Source organism: Bombus vancouverensis, chromosome 12 (assembly GCF_051014615.1).
Source record: "Bombus vancouverensis nearcticus chromosome 12, iyBomVanc1_principal, whole genome shotgun sequence".
Lineage (NCBI taxonomy): Eukaryota > Metazoa > Arthropoda > Insecta > Hymenoptera > Apidae > Bombus > Bombus vancouverensis.
The window spans coordinates 4,965,731-4,984,669 of record NC_134922.1 but is presented as its reverse complement, the minus strand read 5'-3'; the positions used below and the strand labels follow the sequence as shown (position 1 = coordinate 4,984,669).

At 36.0% G+C, this 18,939-nt stretch overlaps 3 protein-coding genes across 4 annotated transcripts in view; 2 read left to right on the top strand and 1 right to left on the bottom strand.

The window, feature by feature from the left end:
- Positions 1-18,939, bottom strand: part of LOC117160841 (uncharacterized) — a 78,050-nt gene that overhangs the window by 38,292 nt on the left and 20,819 nt on the right. The window contains exon 1 of one of the 2 annotated variants that reach the window (XM_076623465.1): positions 11,804-12,018. The exons of the other annotated variant lie outside the window; for it this stretch is intronic. The gene's annotated coding sequence lies outside the window, so the exon portion shown is untranslated. Of the gene's footprint in view, positions 1-11,803; positions 12,019-18,939 lie in introns of those variants that run through there. 2 annotated transcript variants of the gene reach the window in all.
- LOC117160842 (aconitate hydratase, mitochondrial) lies at positions 3,303-11,100 on the top strand. Its single transcript, XM_033341881.2, has 9 exons — positions 3,303-3,499; positions 4,863-5,017; positions 5,094-5,260; positions 5,922-6,677; positions 7,136-7,338; positions 8,055-8,343; positions 8,953-9,226; positions 9,316-9,664; positions 10,142-11,100. The coding sequence occupies exons 1-9, from the start codon at positions 3,467-3,469 to the stop codon at positions 10,280-10,282; spliced, it is 2,367 nt and encodes a 788-aa protein (XP_033197772.1). The 5' UTR covers positions 3,303-3,466; the 3' UTR covers positions 10,283-11,100.
- On the top strand, positions 13,232-16,921 carry LOC117160846 (B9 domain-containing protein 1). The gene is made up of 5 exons (XM_033341885.2): positions 13,232-13,736; positions 13,856-13,967; positions 14,296-14,404; positions 15,261-15,379; positions 16,386-16,921. The coding sequence occupies exons 1-5, from the start codon at positions 13,611-13,613 to the stop codon at positions 16,487-16,489; spliced, it is 570 nt and encodes a 189-aa protein (XP_033197776.1). The 5' UTR covers positions 13,232-13,610; the 3' UTR covers positions 16,490-16,921.

The following is an 18,939-nucleotide window of genomic DNA, read 5'->3' as shown; positions in this document are numbered from 1 at the left end:
TGAGCGTGTCGAAACATGGTCCACCTACAACAAGAGTTAATCATGTCAAGGACCCATTCAGCCTTCTCTCCGCTTCGTATAATCTTGTTATAATACCCTCTTAACCCTACGCGCGGGCGCCAGTGAATCAATTTTATTCGGCTCTCGCTTATCCGTTTAATGATAATGAGTTTAAAGGAATTCGGACGCGTGCCAACGTTGACAATTGCGTTACGACACATCAAGATCCCAGGGATTAAATTTTAACATTTTCTAAATCGCGATTATTATTTTTTTCGGACAAAATAAAAGTACACGGACATAAATGATAAACTTTACATGAAAACTGGATATTATAATATTAAATCGTATTATCTTTCGGAAGAATTTAGAGTGATTTTAGATATGAAAATTTAGATATGAAATGTAGAATTGATATGAAATTTAGATATGAAATGAATGAAAGATATGAAATTTAGATATGAAATGAAGAATTTAGATATGAAAAATATTCATTTCACTCTTATTCTATACTTTCGTAACTAATATAGTTGTATTTTTACTTCATGCATGAAGTAATTCTCGTGTTCCAGATTACTGATTTCATACTACTCAGAAATTGATTTTTTATTGTTCCTACGCATTCCCAGAAAAAAGTATTACGGCCTCTTCTTTGATACAAGACAATCGTACTGTTCCTAGGATGGATATTTAGATCACCCTCTGATCCAGGCTTGCAGAACAATGGTAACAGTGAAATGTCATCTGATTTTATGACGTCGTAATAAGACGGCTTAGAAATAATCGATGACCCAACTTTGCAATATTGTAATGTATCTACGATAGTGTTTCGATCTTCAATCTTTGCCATGATCGATTCTCCTGGTTCTGAGCACCAATTAGATTCCTCATTGATCTTTTTCAGACAGCTTCGATGAATCATTTGCGATGTCTCGGAAGAAGAACGAGCAATCCAGTCCTATTGAAGTAATCAGCTGCCTTTTAGTTTAATTACTGGTTTAATTACTGTATCTAACAAAGCTTATCCGCGTGTTTGCTCCCCTTTCCATTATATAAATACTGCGTTTCCTTTCAATATCGGTTGCAATTGGAGCAATTCGCTTCTACATTGAAACAATCGGTATTTTCGAGCAATTTCAGTCAAAGTTTCTGGCTTAGACTCACCAGATTTTTCAATCGGTTACGTAAGCGAATAAAGTCTCCATAGACTCCATATAATCGCATTATCGTCGCTCAGATAAGATCACTACGGTTTTAAAGTCGCAATCGAAGAGTTATCAATTTCGATTGACATCTGTAAATTCCACAGTGACGACTTGCAAAGCCTATTCTTCGAACGTAAGATCATCGTCGATGCTCCAACCACGCCACTCTACTCTCGTTTTTTATTCCTTTATTATCAACATTCGGTTGTAAGTCGAATAAACACGACCATACCCGTTTCGTGACATAAGCAGATCGTGAAGGCAAAAGTGTCCTGATTTTTTCGAACTTGCTGTCATTGTGACTGATTAGATTAGACGAGGCGTGTTTGATACGGTGCGATTACGTTTTATGGATCAGAAAGAGTATCACGTAAAATGAATTATTTTTGTTAGTAAATATACGTTATAGTTAATAGAATACATAGAATTGAAGAAATCATATGCAAAATAGAATTTTACAGAAAAAAGTTGGCCATTAGTAACTATTAATTTCCTAAAAGAATTGACGATCAAATTGTAGACAAAAAAAAAAAATTCCTTTTTTCTCACTTCACAGAGTTGCGTTACTTTGTTCGTAATTTCTGATAAGTTCCATCTGTACAAAGATATTAAAAATTTTCTTCGCATTACTATCACGAAAGTCTAGCCAGAATTCATACAACAATGGAATTAATTGATAGATAAAAATAATCTGGAACACAATTTACGTACTATCTTCACGTACTTGTGAAACGCGTGAAACGTATGTAACGATGATGAAATTGATTGCGGTGCTGTTGAAATCGCCCAGTGCATAATAATAATTTATGTTAATTTTATTGATAAATTAAATTAAAAATTTAATCCAACAACGAAATCACTCTCAAGATATTTTCATACTAATGTATGATGCTTTATTATTTCTTTGATAGATATGTTGCAAATAATGCTTACGTCGGAGTAACTGATAAACTGATATTACGACGTCATTTATAAAGATAACTTAATTGACTTAAGAAAGAATTAGGTACTGATATTTCCTGAGAATCCAATCGAGTTTCTTCAAGTATTTTTTTAAATATTCATTATCGTTATTCATCATTAATTTACAATTCATTCTTTTTGGCGTGACTATGAATATTAGAGATAACATTTTTAGTGGATATAAAAGATATCTATGTGAAATCACCCTTCTTCTATTCTGCGTTATTCAATTCGTTGCTCAAACAAGATAGACATAAAATGTGGAAATCTATTTATAAAAGTACCATTATAAATATGTTACAGTCTGAAAATAAAGTCAGTCCAATATTCAAAGTTCCCACATCTGCTCTACTCTAAGCCGGTAAACATCGATCGATAACAAGCTTGAGGCCCCCTTCAGGATATTCCCTGAATTATCAGTGACAAGCCGGTTCTCACAGTTCCATTCAGCAACGCTAGCCGCGCTGCTTCCCAGAAACTGCTCGTACTACGTTTCAGTACAGTTTAATTAATAAGTTTACTAGTTAGCTGCGTCGTAAATTCAAACATTCTATACATGTATGAATGTATACTATCCGAGGAAGATTTTTCTTTATTCCATAGATACCAATCAAACGACGCTGCTTATTTGCGATATCTATTCCTCACAACATTACAGATTTATTCGTGTCTAACGATAAATCCTTTAAACAGTGCCAATATTTGTTATTCATGAATAAACACTAAAACTGTATTTATTATTTTTCTATTCGTTATTCCTTAGGTTAGCAGCATTGAATGATACTTTATTCTTAAAATTCTATACTTTAACATCTAGTTTCACGTGTTGTTATTCCAAATGATGTTTGTTAAACTTTGACTTCTTTCCACTCTCGTCAATTTTCTACCGCGCAATTACCAGAACTGATTGATCAAACTGTACAGCGGTAGCGATAACTGCGCCACATGAGGTTGAATGAACAGCTGTTAAAATTTTCTCTGTCAAAACTCTTATTGGCTCGTTAATGGTATCAACGTCTGCTCGGAAAGTTGTCGATGCAGTGAGGGCGCCTGTCTTTCATTCCCACAAAATTCGTATCTAAATAGGCCGAAGAAAGGGGGCGCATGCGTGACTTCTCTGCATTGACACGAGGAAGCTAAGCTGAATTTCACTCAGTTCTCTAGTGGCCGGTTTGAGAAGGGCTGCCACAAGAGAAGACGCGGTTTGTTAGTGTTCCTCGTCTCGCGCCTGCGCTTTTCTTCGCCTACGAATCCACTTCACGAGTCGCGACGTCACCAGGAGGTTTCCTATCACGAGAATGTCGTATTGCACCCGAATCCTTCGGGATCAGGTATGTTTAATTTTCTTCAACGTTTTGTATACCAAAAGAATTTCATCGTCGAAGAATATCAAATTGAATCAGTGATATGAAATCAGTCTGTGCCTTGAGTTTGACCGCTCGACCCCATTATCAAGGTCGATCGTGTCATGTTGAAGTGACCAACTATCGATCATTGATTTGAATGTTGACAAAAATCCACTTTTTTTCTTTTTGAATCAACTAACCATGGTCTGTGAGAGCAATGATCTTTCAAGTGATGAGTATTCGCCGCATATTTGATTATCTTAACTGAAAATGATCGTGTTACATTTTCATTGTGACATTCGAGGGTACTCTATAATTTGATCGCCAGGTTTTGTGACAATCATCGGACGAAATCATTTAATCGGTATTTTGGAAGCAAAGCGCATTTGGAGCACTTAAGACAGTGCAGCAGAGAAAGATATATCGCGATAATAACAATGTACGAGTGATTAGGGAAATGGACCGAATAAGACGATACAGACACGTTACATAATATCTTTCGAAATTATTGCATATAACAAGTACATTTTTAGGAGATTTCGAGGTTAGGTTTGCGGCCATTGCGCCAGGGCTGCGTGACAGACAAAGATGAATGGAAAATATTCATCAATCGGTAATTCGATCCGTTGGTTTTTCTTCGAGACGTCCGATAAATTTTTATATGATAAGAATATATATACTAACTAATAACGAGCGTGTGCTGTTGAATCAAGAATAATTACACTGGATGCTTTATATACTTTCCGGAATATGGTTTTTTCCAAAATATTTCGCGAGAAGTTGAGCAAATTTTTCGTCTTCGTAAATAAAAGAATTACGTAACTGTTGTATGTAGATGAATCTATTCATACTATTTCGTCACATGTACATACTTATACGTAACAAGTTAAGGACACAGTAAAGTAGAGATATAGCTAAACTATTTCATTATCATTAATCTTCTTCTCAACTATCGTGTTTTTGTCGTATAGGCGTAAGTTTTCCACTTGAACTCAGGAAATATTACTGAGTTGTTAACAATAAAATTACTTTTAAACATATCTACGAAGATGTTAAGCTCGCATTATCTGCAAGCGAAACGTTACTATCGTCAATAAACATTAATTACGCTAGTATACATCAGGCTCAGGTATAGCGCGTAACTGTGTATACTATTCACAAGTTAGATGCTATCATAAATTATTTCTGAAATTCATACCTGAGTTGACCTAATTTAAGATATGCAGATATAACTTTCGCATTCTTTACTTTTTCTGAAACATGATTTCCATATCTTTTAAATTCAATTTCTTTCTCGTTTGATATTCAAAGATTGGTACGATAATTAATTAGTGAATTTCATTTGTAGAAGCTCGCTATCTTTGCGATAGACATCCAGCAAAGATGCTTCAGCGTGAGCGCGTTGAATTTTGCCGCCAACAAGGTGGCAATGTCCAAATTCGATAAGGACACCTACCTTCCGTACGACAAATTAGAGGAAAAACTTAAAGTGGTGAAGAAAAGGCGAGTATAAGATGTCTGCATAATCAAGCACAGTATTTTTGATTTCCTAATCGAACATATGATAAAATACTTGTAGGTTGACCCGACCGCTGACACTGTCCGAAAAAGTTTTGTATTCCCATCTCGATGAACCCGACAAACAAGAAATCGTCCGTGGTACTAGCTACCTCAGGTTGCGACCTGATCGTGTGGCTATGCAAGATGCCACTGCCCAGATGGCCATGTTACAATTTATTAGTTCTGGTATGGTTTAAAGCATTTGTAATTTAATTAAAAAGAACTCCTATTTTTCTTTTTAGGAAGACATTCTCTTATATTCTGTCGTTTGAGTAAAAGATAAGGATTCATGTAATAATTTTATTATAAATTGTGCAATTTCTCCAATTGGGCCATTCTAAGCCAATAATGCGTTATTAATGATGATATGAAAACTTTTCATATTATCTTACACAAAAGGTATTAACGCTTTTTACAAGCTTGTCTGGCAAAAATCAGTCACATGATACGACCGGAAACAATTTTTACATTAATCATATAAATGTACACAAAACAAAATGCATTTACAAAATGCTATTAATTGTAAGATGATCCTATATGATGATAATCATAAGATGCTCACTATATCTTTCTATTTTAGTATGCAGGAATTATTTCAAGAAATATGATATAGTATGTGATGTCACCATGAAGTTGTCATTTGAGATGAACAGATTAAATTACTTAGCATTAATCCTCCCCGACTATAGGATTCCATATCCAAATAAGAAAATGTCTTTTTCACTTACGAGAAACAATTCAGATTAGAAACGATTAAACTTCACAGAAATGTCCAGTTGACTTTAACAATAAAGACACATCTATGGTACTTTTTAATCCTTTACTCAAAGTTGCTAATTTTCTGCAGGACTACCAAAAGTCGCCGTACCTTCCACTATTCACTGTGACCACTTGATCGAAGCCCAAATGGGTGGCGAGAAAGACTTGAAACGCGCCAAAGACATCAACAAGGAAGTGTACAATTTCTTGAAGACAGCTGGTGCCAAGTATGGCGTTGGTTTCTGGAACCCAGGCTCCGGTATCATCCATCAAATCATTCTGGAAAACTACGCTTTCCCAGGTCTATTGATGATCGGTACCGACTCTCATACACCTAATGGCGGTGGTTTGGGCTGTCTGTGCATCGGTGTGGGTGGTGCTGATGCCGTCGACGTAATGGCTAACATACCATGGGAATTAAAATGCCCCAAAGTCATCGGAGTGAAACTGACCGGAACCTTGAAAGGATGGACCAGCCCTAAGGACATAATCTTGAAGGTAGCTGGTATCTTGACAGTCAAAGGAGGAACTGGAGCGATCGTAGAATACTTTGGACCTGGTGTCGACAATATTAGCTGTACCGGAATGGCGACTATTTGCAACATGGGTGCAGAAATTGGTGCTACTACCTCAATCTTCCCGTACAATTATCGTATGCAAGACTATCTGAAGGCCACTGGACGAGCTGACATCGCTGCTGCCGCGGATATGCATAAAAAAAGTCTCTTAACTGCCGATCCTAATGCTAAATACGATCAACTGATCGAATTGGATTTGTCTACCTTGGAACCACATGTCAATGGACCGTTTACGCCTGATCTCGCTCATCCCATTTCAAAATTGGGTAAGTGGAGTGAATGATCGACGTAGTTAAGGTAGGCGTGCCTGATTAGATTTTACAATACTAATTTTTTTTAATTCTGAAAAGCTTTAAAAGAAGATAAACTAAATATGATTTTTGTTAAAATTCGATGGCATTTGACTGTGAATATTCTTTTGCGGGATGTGCAAATAATTTCCAAATATTTTACGTAAATATTTTTCTACTCGATTGGAAAAATATAGTAAATATAATATCAACTTTCTGCTTTGTATTTTAAAAAACTGTAAAGTCTAGAAAATATGTATCTATTCAGATAATACGTAGCTCCGGAGAACATGAAATTTATCGACTCAAAAAATATCCTCTTAACTTTGTATCTGATCTCATATTTGAAGAAAGTACAAAGTTTAGAAAAACTTCAGTGTTAAATTCATCAAAGAAATTGAACGAGGGACATTCATTACTTGTACCCCGACTAGGTGATGCTGCCAAGAAGAACGGCTGGCCGAACGAGATCAAGGTTGGCCTGATCGGTTCCTGCACAAACAGTTCTTACGAAGATATGGGCCGATGTGCGAACATCGCCAAACAAGCTCTCGATCACGGTTTGAAAGCAAAATCTGCGTTTAACGTTACACCAGGATCTGAACAGATCCGTGCTACCATCGAACGCGACGGAATTGTAAGTCAATTTCTAGAATAATAGTTTCTGATTAGAATTCAAAGCCTCTACCAAAGTCAAAGTTGCATAGTTTCTTTGGAACCGTGCCAAACATTGGTACATGTTACTTAGCAACAAGTAACGCGACCTACGCCAATTCTTAATTTGGCTTCGATATTTTGACAGTGTCAGTAAAAAAATAGAAATTGTCGATTCACATGACGGGATCATTAGATGACAATGAAATCGACTTAGAATACAATCTAGAACAATACATCGCTAAAGATAGGGATGAAGATTGTTAGAACATTGTAGCAATGTAACAAGACTGTAAGACAATGTAACGAGACTGAAGGATATTCTCACCTTTTAAATTGATATCACAGATATTGCAAATGTTCAAAGTATCAAAAAGTAAGCGAGATATTGCAATTGTTTGAAAAATGTCGCAAAATTATTCAAAATAAAAAAAATATCAGAGATATTGTAGACTTTTGTGTTAAAAATACTACAGATTTCGTAAACACTCGAAATGCCAAAAATATTAGATATAGATATTTCGAACTTCCAAGCTATTAAATATATCTACAAATTAAAAAGTCCCAAATATATTGCGAAGATGTAGCAAAACTTTCAAGTCCCTACGAATATTTAAGTTGTTCTAAATTTCACTAGTATTCCCTTGAATATATCTCGTAACTGAGATACTAAAAAAAATTTTAATCCTCTTGATTTAGGCGGAGATCCTTCGAAACTTCGGCGGCACTGTATTGGCTAATGCTTGCGGACCTTGCATCGGTCAATGGGATCGTCAAGACATCAAGAAGGGAGATAAGAACACGATCGTCACTTCGTACAATCGAAATTTCACGGGAAGAAACGATGCCAACCCCGCGACTCATGCTTTCGTCACTAGCCCTGAACTCGTCACTGCCCTTTCGATTGCCGGCCGATTAGACTTTAACCCTGTTACCGATAAACTCAAGGGCAAGGATGGGAAGGAATTCCTTCTCAAAGATCCGTTTGGTAAATATAATTTTCTTATGATTAACAAATTATCTCATTAATGCAAATATTCTGCCATTATGTATGAAACCATAAAAAAAGGTAACCAAGATCGTAGTTAATTTGCAGACGATTAAACATGAATCACAGCATATGGTATATATCTGTTTCATAACGAGATTGTTTCATAGAGATGTCTGCGAATAATTTATCGTGCCCAGTACTAGATAATTACAAGGTTAAGAATAATATGCAGAGATTAAATCGAAGATCCAATTGGATATCCGATTGTGAAATATTGGACGTAGACTTTCGCCTTTGAAATTGATTATTGAGGTTAAGAGTGGTTTATTACTTAACTATGCGAGACTGCTTCGTGCACAGATAGTGATAAAGTGTTCGTGAATCTGTCGCCTGTCCGTATGTTTTTGTCTTTTATGAAAAGAACAAAGTTCTTCCGTATCTCTGTCTAATGCGACAATCTTCGATGATAAAATCTGTTTACTAGCGGAACTCGGATGTAGTGAATTTGTGAAACATTTCATACGTTTCTCAAACACTGATAACAAACTTTGTACATTACTTGCCTAATTGATATTTTAAAATAAATATAAATAAAATTTTATTTAGGTGATGAACTTCCAAGCCGCGGTTTCGACCCTGGCATGGAGACGTACGATGCTCCTCCAGTTGACGGTAGCAGTGTCAAGGTCGACGTAAGCCCGACGAGCGAACGATTACAGTTATTAGAACCATTCGACAAATGGGACGGCAAAGATCTCACCGACATGACTATTTTAATCAAAGTCAAAGGAAAATGTACCACTGATCACATTTCGGCTGCTGGTCCATGGTTGAAGTATCGTGGTCACTTGGACAATATCTCCAACAACATGTTCATTGGGTAAATTTTTCATAATCTGGAATATCGTAAAAGTGATAGCATTCACAATTTTCTAAATTTTGTCTAAAAAATTATCATACATTTTTTAGAGCTGTAAATGCCGAAAATAGCGAGATGAACAAGGTAAAGAATCAGCTAAATGGTGAATGGGGAAAAGTTCCGGATGTTGCCAGACATTACAAGAAAAATAACGTCAAATGGGTAGCCATTGGTGACGAAAACTACGGAGAAGGTTCGTCTCGAGAACACGCAGCTCTTGAACCAAGACATCTCGGTGGCCGTGCCATTATCGTCAAGAGTTTTGCCCGTATCCACGAGACCAACTTAAAGAAACAAGGACTGTTGCCTCTGACTTTTGCCAATCCTAGTGATTACGATAAGATCCAGCCTACCGATAAAATCAGTCTTCTGGGATTGAACGATCTGGCGCCTGGCAAGGTACACTTTTGTTGAAGACATTAATTATTTCTTTTGTTAGATAAGACATCTTGTATGGAAATTTAAAGTTTTAGATTGATTGTTTGGTTGCTATCTCTGAATGGTAGAACTTTTTTATGGAATATTAATCGAGCACTATATTGTATTATGTCGAGTGTATTTTGAGAATTAATTAACTATTATTAGATCACTATGACATATAGCATAATTACTTTAATCTGAAAGTCAGCTAAATATAGACGATCAAAGGTAGCACTAAGATAGCACTTGCGATAGCGCAACATATCGAGTATACTATTATAATCATTGCTGATGCGTAGCATTGAAGTATTCGAGCACGTAACCCTTGATTCCAGAATAACAATGTTTAATTTCAACTACACCGTTCCTAGATGGTAAACATTTGGCTAGCAACCAAGGGAAAAATTTTCTTATACAATCAATGAAAGAAGATTAATTTTCCCTTTTAATTTGCAGCCAGTAAAAGCAGAAATCAAGCACAAGGATGGCAAAGTGGACGCTATATCCCTGAACCACACCATGAACGAGCAACAAATATCCTGGTTCAAAGCAGGGTCGGCTCTGAATCGGATGAAGGAGCTCGCTAGTGGAAAGTAAAACACGTTCGTCTATCAGAATCGCGAAACCGTCATCGTTTTTTGAGAAGACGTGCCACGATCTCGTAGTTCGTTGTGTGTATATCGTTAGTAAGACACGAACAGAGACTGTTACGGTATAACACACTAATCTTCCAGGTAGATTTGCGTAACAAAATCGTGATGGCGAGATTTGTCGTCGTTGCTTTGCGCAACGTGACGTTTCGAAACTAAAGAGAGGGTTATTTAGAGAAAAAAAGGACATAAAAGAAATGGAAAAAACGAACAGCGCACGTTTCTTTCGTGACAATGCCGCTGTATTATTTGTAGTGAAGAAAAGAACGGAAGAAAGCAATGGTAATGAACTATGATCGGGTGAAAGTCGAACGACGAAGAATAATTTTAGACAAATTTTTAGCGCGCATCAGTTCAATCATAGAAGAAGCGAATCGGATCGAATCGTTCTGTAAACATTATTCGAATCGTTCATTGTTCATTACATGTATCGCAATGCAAATCACGCGTCGACAGATTCTTCGAGTTTCGTACAAAGTGCAAGAGGAAATTTCCATGAGTAGATAAGGCGGCGGTGCAACTCACGCGTGCCAACGTGTTCATTTTTAAATCGTGTACAGCCGACAATGGCACGCCGAGATTGCATGCTTCTATCGGACGAGAAATTTATTCTACCTCGGTGGAATCTTCTGTACATACTATATATTGTTCGCAATGTAGGACACATCGTGGTTATACCGTTTTCTAGGTATTTATGATTGATTCGATCAAATGTAAGATTCGCTGTTGTTACTCGAGGAATAAAAAATTGTACTGAACAGCGAACGTTGTGGGTTCTTTATTTCATATCGCATGTATTCGTGTTTAATTTGTTGAATAATGTTTTATATAATTCCCATTTAATGTTTGTTTTAGATGGAAAAATTAATGATTAGAAATATTTACCTTTTAATTTTTAATAGCAGGAAAGATTGGTATTTGAAACTTTTGATAGCTTGTGTTTGGTCTCATAAACTAGAGGTTCCAGACATTTAAAATACATAAATATTTAGTACTGTTTATGAAGACCATAATTGAATATTCGTGTTAATATCATCTGCTGTTAAAGACGAAAACTACATATAGATAGGTCTCTTTCGGAAGATTTATAGAAGCGTCGTTATAATTAATGATGAACCAATAAGATTTGAGGATAAAACTATTTTAATTCATTAAAAACATTCCAGAATAATTGCCTACTGAATTTTTAAATTGCCGAAACAAGAAAACAGCAGACGAAATAAACACATTTAAGCATTAAGATAATAACATTTTATCATGTATTAAATGATTCTAGCAATTTATATTCTAAAATATCGAATAAAATTTTAAATAGTACTCTAGAAGGTAAGTATTAAACAATGTATAATATTTTCACGACTCAATGTACTTATTTAATAAATTCATCTAACCTCGAAACTAACACAAATCAACATTCTTTCCATCTCCAATATGAATTAAAATACTAAATATTTATAAAGTCACTTACCCTATTACAAAAAGGATGAAGGTAGGCTGGAGATAGATCTCAATGGCCTAATAAGGGAGGGAAATTAGTCAACAGAAATGAACGATATATTACATCACTAATTTTCTCGTTAACGATCGATCGATGATCGTCAGACGTTCAAGCATGCGCCGTGATAATAGTAAATTCTCAGACTATAATTATATTGATGATTATAAAAATATTCGGATACTAGCATAATTCTTATTTTTATCAAATGTAAAAGATCCTTGAATTCGTCTCAACGAACACCATCGTACGTGCTGAGGAAAAAGAATACGTGGCTGAGAAAAAAAAATTTTTATGTCGCTACAATTGACATATCAAGTACTAAGAATTAATGCTAAATCGTGTGTGAAAAATATTATAATTATTACATCATTCCACTGATCCATTATCGTTTGGGATACGCTTTCTTTTCTTTTCTAAAAGAAATATAGCAAACAATTAATTTCTCTTTCTTAGACAATCTACAATTATTTTCATTACTGCGCGATTTTGTCATTCTCATACTTGTCCATCTCGGATGGAAAAGAAGATATGAACTTTTCCGTAGAACCGTGCGGTTAAGTAGTTCTTGTAACGTACAACTCAATAGGTTCTTGTCTATTCTAATGTACAGCCAAACAGCGCAGATCCCGAACATTAAGCTTAAATACATAGGTTCTTGTACATGCTAACGTTCATGCTCTTTGGCACTTGGCCGCATGGTGCAGCACCAGTACTATGAAACAACTAGATCTATGGGCGTGAGCACTCATTTCCTCTGTTTTTATCAATTCTATATTTTAAAAACATATATACAATGAGCATTATTTTACAATATTATATTATAGTATAATATGTAAATGTCAAAAATAAACGAATTATTGGATTCTCACGTATGATTATCTGATATCATTAAAATATTCAAATGGTTTACTAATTAAATTCGTGCAGTCAATTTCTTTTACAAAGATTAGCATTTAGTTGGATAATACTTTCGAAGGAAAACACATTTTTCTTTGACATTCTATTAATTTCAGGATCTCCGTTCCAATTCAATTTCAAACGTTCAACTTTAATTACAAATTTCTGATCGGACTTATCTTATTTGTCTTCTCAGATTTCCCATCAACCCTCCTTGCATCCTGGCGACATTAAATTTGATTCCTCTAATTAAATAGGTTCACACAGCAACAAATTAATTTGCATCTTCGTCTCTCCGTGAATTAAAGTACCTTATAATTTCTCCTAATATTTCATACCATGTCAAGGCTACGTTTACCAGAATAATGCAAGTTGTTGTAGATATTAGATAACATAGCCGACGCTTTCTGAATACTAAAGGGGAAGATCCCATCTATATTTAGTAACCGCGTCTTTTGACCGTTGAAATGAACCAAATGCTATGGAAAATGGAGGCGCATGCTTCGTTACCACGACAACCAATTCGCTTAATCGTACACAAAGCTCCGATCAGCACAAATAAGCCTACCATTAGTCATGTTTCGTTCATAGAACCTTCCTCGCTAAAATAATTGAACTCTGATTATAAAAAGTATTTCTGTGAATATTACGTGCTTCGTACAAAAGATCTGGAAATTTCATCAGCATCCTAACGAAGTTATATTGATCAGAGATCGAAATAAACATTTTCTCTGATAAGTGTTCCAGTACTTTTTAATGATTGTACTGCGTCGATGTATTTTAACGATACTAGGAATAAACAAATATCGTGAATCTAAGTTAGTTTCCCTTTCTGTGAGTTTGTAAATCTAATTCGATTAGATTCCTACGTAAGTTGGTCATGTCAGTCGAAGGTGAATTCTTCCTCTCGATCACAGGATCCATCGAACACGCGGAGTTTTACGATGTTGACAACGCCTACTGCAAATACGGATTTCACTTTGGTCCCGAATGGAGCGTAGTTGCCGTGAGTTATTCTGCTTACCTATCTGACACGCTGTCGCGTCGACTAGACGCAGTGTTCTATCGATTTCAACGGCGGAATTTTATCGTCGATCGTTTAGTGACTTGTGCAATCCCGTTTAGGGTATCGAGGAAGGTTTGACGCAGATGTGCAAATGCAGCAGCGATCCACGAAATCTGGCAGTCTGGAATTTTCCGCTAGAAGTCACGTTCAAGAGTACTAACCCGCATGGATGTAAGTGGATTCAATGATACTCGATTTACGTACTTGAGGAAATCGAAGCCCCAAAGCTACGATTGAACCAATAAATTTTACTTTTTTAATTTTATTTTCTGGTTTCTAGTCGTTCTAGAATATGTTGATTGTTGCTGAATTCTTCTTCTTAAAAAAGTGGAAAAATTATATAAGTACTATATATTGTCTTCTTATAATATATAATGAATAGAAAATATAGCGAATAGTAGGATCAAAGGATTTCATAATATTGAAAATTCCTAAAATAACTAGGAAATATTATTAAACACGTGAAATATAACCAATCATCTGTAAAATGGTGTCTTAGGGCCACAGTTAATAATGTCTGTTTATGGCTTGGATATCTTCGGCCACGACGTCATCAGAGGATATGGAGTGTGTCATTTACCGCTGAAAACAGGTCAACACGAGAAAAGGTATTATATTCGATTATGACCAAAAAATTCTTTAATATTTCACAATGCGATGTAACGTCGTGTAATTACGATCTTGTCTATCACCATACTACAATACACCAAATTAGGATATCTCGAACCAAAAGATAAATGAAGATTGCAAGGGGAAAACCCTACATAGATAAATAGATCTGTATTTAATCTTGTTATTTCTGACGTTACTCGATGGCTAAAAATGGCAATTTTATTAGGACCTCTTCCTATGATTGGAATTTTATTGTAAAATCAATAATACGACGATCAATATTTTTGGAACTTTAGTGCATATTTTTCAGATTTACCTAAGTTTTGTTGGATTATGTAAATATAATGCCCCGTGTTAGATTAATCTAAGTTATTGCGATTGTGCTGCATTTAAATTACTTTCTAACGCTCTTCAACAACTCCAGATATGGGACGTACTTATTTTCGCACGATTTTAAAAATGTAAAGTTTACAGCACGATTACAAGTCATTTTGTTACATTATACAGTCACAGTACAGAATTACACTCCTAAAAAAACACAAAAGTCAATTTCTCATCGCAGTTTACACATAACAAATGAAACATTTCGTACCTTAAAACCCAGCCTCCCTTTCCTCACATCCTAGAAAGACAATAAAACATTACAGTGATACATAGTCTAATTTCTTGCCTAATCGAATCCCTCAAATTCCCCGAATTATTTGCCACGCCGTGAATAATTACTCCGAGAATTCATTAGCCCGTAACGTAGAGTCGATTACGAGCAATTTGCTCAACATCAAACGTGATTTAATTAGTCACACGCAATCGTTTGTTAACGACGTTTGTTGTAACGTCTGTGAAATTATGCAGAATATCCGTGTACGTGCCGGAGTCCTCCTCGACGTTGCAACGATTTGCGGCCTGGTTAACCGGAAGAAGGCCAGAACTAATTGATCCGGCGATATTGGCTTCTGGTGACGGAAGGGAACGTAAGGCAATATTTTGAAGCATATCACGTCTCTCGATGACGATTCTTCCTGACGTTAAATTAGTCGAGCTCAGCCGAGACTCGCGTATTAAGGACAGTCGTTACGTCGATAGTGTCAACTTACGTCATTCTCGTATCGGTCGATAGAAAGGAATTAAGAGTCTCACGAATCCTCCGATACGACTTAATCGATACGTCCAATTTTACTGATATCAGTTTGTTATCGCGACGTAGCTGATCTCTTGTTTTTTTCCGGTTACTCTCGCAAACTGCTGACGATAGCTACTTTTTCAGCTTTCTATCGATGAAAATGCTTGTTGCTTTCTGTGCTTTTAAATATGTAGACGGTAGAGGCAAGTTTGCGGTACGAAACTTTTATCGGTGATCGCAGGAATTTTGGAAATATTCGAAATTATTTATATATTCCAAGTTGTAGCATTTTCGGCGAATTTAAGAATATTACCTTTCCACGATCTTTGGTTCGAGATACGTACGTGTATCTTGGTAAAAGTTTCGTTACCGTATTAGCCAATTATTTTTAATTATACCTTGCTTTCTATTTCTAAACTTTGTCTATGCTTTATTTCACTTTCGAGAACTCGACGTTCAACTCTGAGAATTATATCACTCGTTACGTCAATCGCATGACGCATTCATAGTAACTGGAAACGTGCCATTTTCACGATTAGAGATTTACAGTTTTCTTTTTCTTCTTTTTTTTCAAAAATATCTCCGATAGAAATATGCATCTACATTCTAACTGCATCGAGACACGCGCTCGTGGGTGCAGGCACGATCGCGTACGATTTCCAGTTGCAGAGGCATTTTATGATTTTCGCGTCTCTTAAGAATGACCTGGAATAAAGTGGTTCAAATTAAACAGTCGCCACGAGAATCCCGCGACTCTGAGACGCCATAAACTGTGCTGGAAAGCTACGTGCACCTGATGTTTCGCAAGCCGACGCATCATGGGCGACCCCGAGTAATAACTTTCTTTATAATTGCAGTCACGCGCATGAGAGTGGAAGGTATTGTTACCGTAACATTCAACGTGGTGCTGAAAGATTTCTTCAAGTTGGGCTACAACAATGGCGAGCAACGTAACAAGTAATGAGATTTGTTGGCCGACGTAAAACGCCCTCGATTACGACATTAATATTTCCTTCTTGCTTCCCGCGTCTGCGGCTTCGTATCTCGTGTCATCTTTCTTCGAATTATATTTCTTTGACCGTGACGCGAATTTACAAGTAAATATTCGTGGATGTATCTTATTTACCAGACCTGAAAACGAACGACTAGATTTGTGAAAAATGAAAAGGCAATGTTTAATTAAAATTAGAAATCGAACATGTACTTATGAGTGTGAGTAATATTTTGTCGAGGAGCGAGTCTTTGTGTAACATAAAAGTGTCGTATATACTGACCGATGAATTAACCTTTTCATCGATCCGTAACACCAAATGTGGTTAAAAGAATGTTTAACGTTTTATAACTTAAATTGTAACTTGTAAATAATATTGGAATATATTTGGTATTTTTTCCATATGTTGGGGATTTTTCTCGCCTATTTCGCTCTCTTTGAAAAAAAAATATTTACACTATCACATAAAACAATATATGAATGTCATCATCAATCGAGCAAGTAATTCCTCTTGTGTTGTATTTTTGTTTTCCCTTTTTGTTTTTTACGACGTTTTCCGTAATTGTACAAAGAGAAGGGAACTATGTCGCTCTACCAATTTTTCTTTGACCCTTTGTCGATATCACGATGCTCCCATTGGCAGAGTGTGAGAATCGCTTCAGCAAATCACTTTGTGTTTCTGTTTTCTGCCTGAAATAAAAGATAAACTAGACAGGAACAGCAATATAGAATTGTCGATGACATTTATCATATCTTATAGTTTTTCAGTAGTTTCAGAGACAACGAGATTTCCTGGCAACGAAAAGAAATCATTTCGCGCGACGACGCTTCGACTTGCATTTTGTTAATTTATTCACGCTAAAACGAGCGCGATAATTTTAATGAAACTATAGGTACACACCGTAGGAAAATGTCACGAGTAAAATGTAAATTAAGGAGCAACGACTGAAGAATATCTGATGCCTTTAGATTAAACCGCGCAATTATCGTAAGAAAAATAAACAACACGAAGTATAATCTCAAGTGAAGATAATTTAAATGTGTAAAATTGAACAGGTAGGCATCGCCTCCGCCAATATCGTATTGATGTTTTGTGGGTTTTACGAGGACGTCCGTATCAACTACTCCTGGCTAATACTCAATTCTTTACACGGCTGTCGCAATTATGGCAAGCCCCACGGGTGATCTATGTATTCTTTAGCAACAGGCTCGTAATTTCAGATAAGATTATGTGATTCTAATAACTGTAGCATGACCCATTAAGTTTTTGCGAAACAAAAATTGGTACGAAGTGGTTTAGATTTTGGATGAGTAATGGTATAGATTTTATCAAGGAATTCAGGATTTCTATGCATATTGGCTGGTGAAATTACACGTACACTTGTCAACTAGTTTTATGAACATATCATGTGTTCGATTATATGAAACATTTTCAAATTTCATTGGTACTGTAATGATACCTAACTAACATAATTATTTATATCATAAAAGTATTTAAGTAGACAATCATCCACAATATTCAGTGTAATCGTCTTTAATGTTCACTATACGTTTCTAAGGAAACTATTCACATATATATTAATATTTTATTAATTATAAGTTTTTAGTAAACAAATATCTTATCTATAATTAATAGCTCAAATTTTGCCAATATATATATGGCAGTCGCGTCTCATTATAGTGCTAACAAAATTTCAAAATGCTCCACATAACGTGCACAATACACACGTAAAAGTTTTCTATAGTAAGCGTACGAATACTTTTACGAGCCATTGTACATTGAACGTAGCTCCTTTCATTTCCTATGGAAATCTTCCAGTTTCCTACTGGATAGCTTTCCGTCTCCAGATTTCTCTACTTTCTAACATTTTTCCATCGTGCATTAATCAGAGTACGTAATTTGCACCAGAGATAACTATTTAATAAAACGCTTCACCTAACGGGTAACTACGTAAATTTCCCTATAATCGGCTGATCGAACGATGGATCAACATGAACGAATTAATCATACGTGCATCATAGGAGCATTGGTAATGCACGCGTTATTTTTCCTTCTCATTTATTGCTTTCTGGAAGAGCGAGCAAATGTCCACAAGACTGGCCAAGCGTAAATGCGAGCTTCACTCGCAAGCAGGACATCATACACAGGCGTGGCAAGTGAAATGAAAAGAATGACGCATTTTGCAATTTCGTTTTGTCCGTTTCGCTGTGAAAATCCATCGAACGCCACGTGCTACGGAATGCCGATCGAAAAGCTGACAAGCACGGAGCTAACGTGCAACACGAATTCCCCCAAATAGCTAAAGTTGTAGTAATTTAACGTCGTTCGAACCAAGGTATTCTCGATGGTCATTTTTTAATGGAATTCCCCGAGAGACTTTTTTCATCCAGTTGCATTTGTCACCGTTGCCAATTCGTAG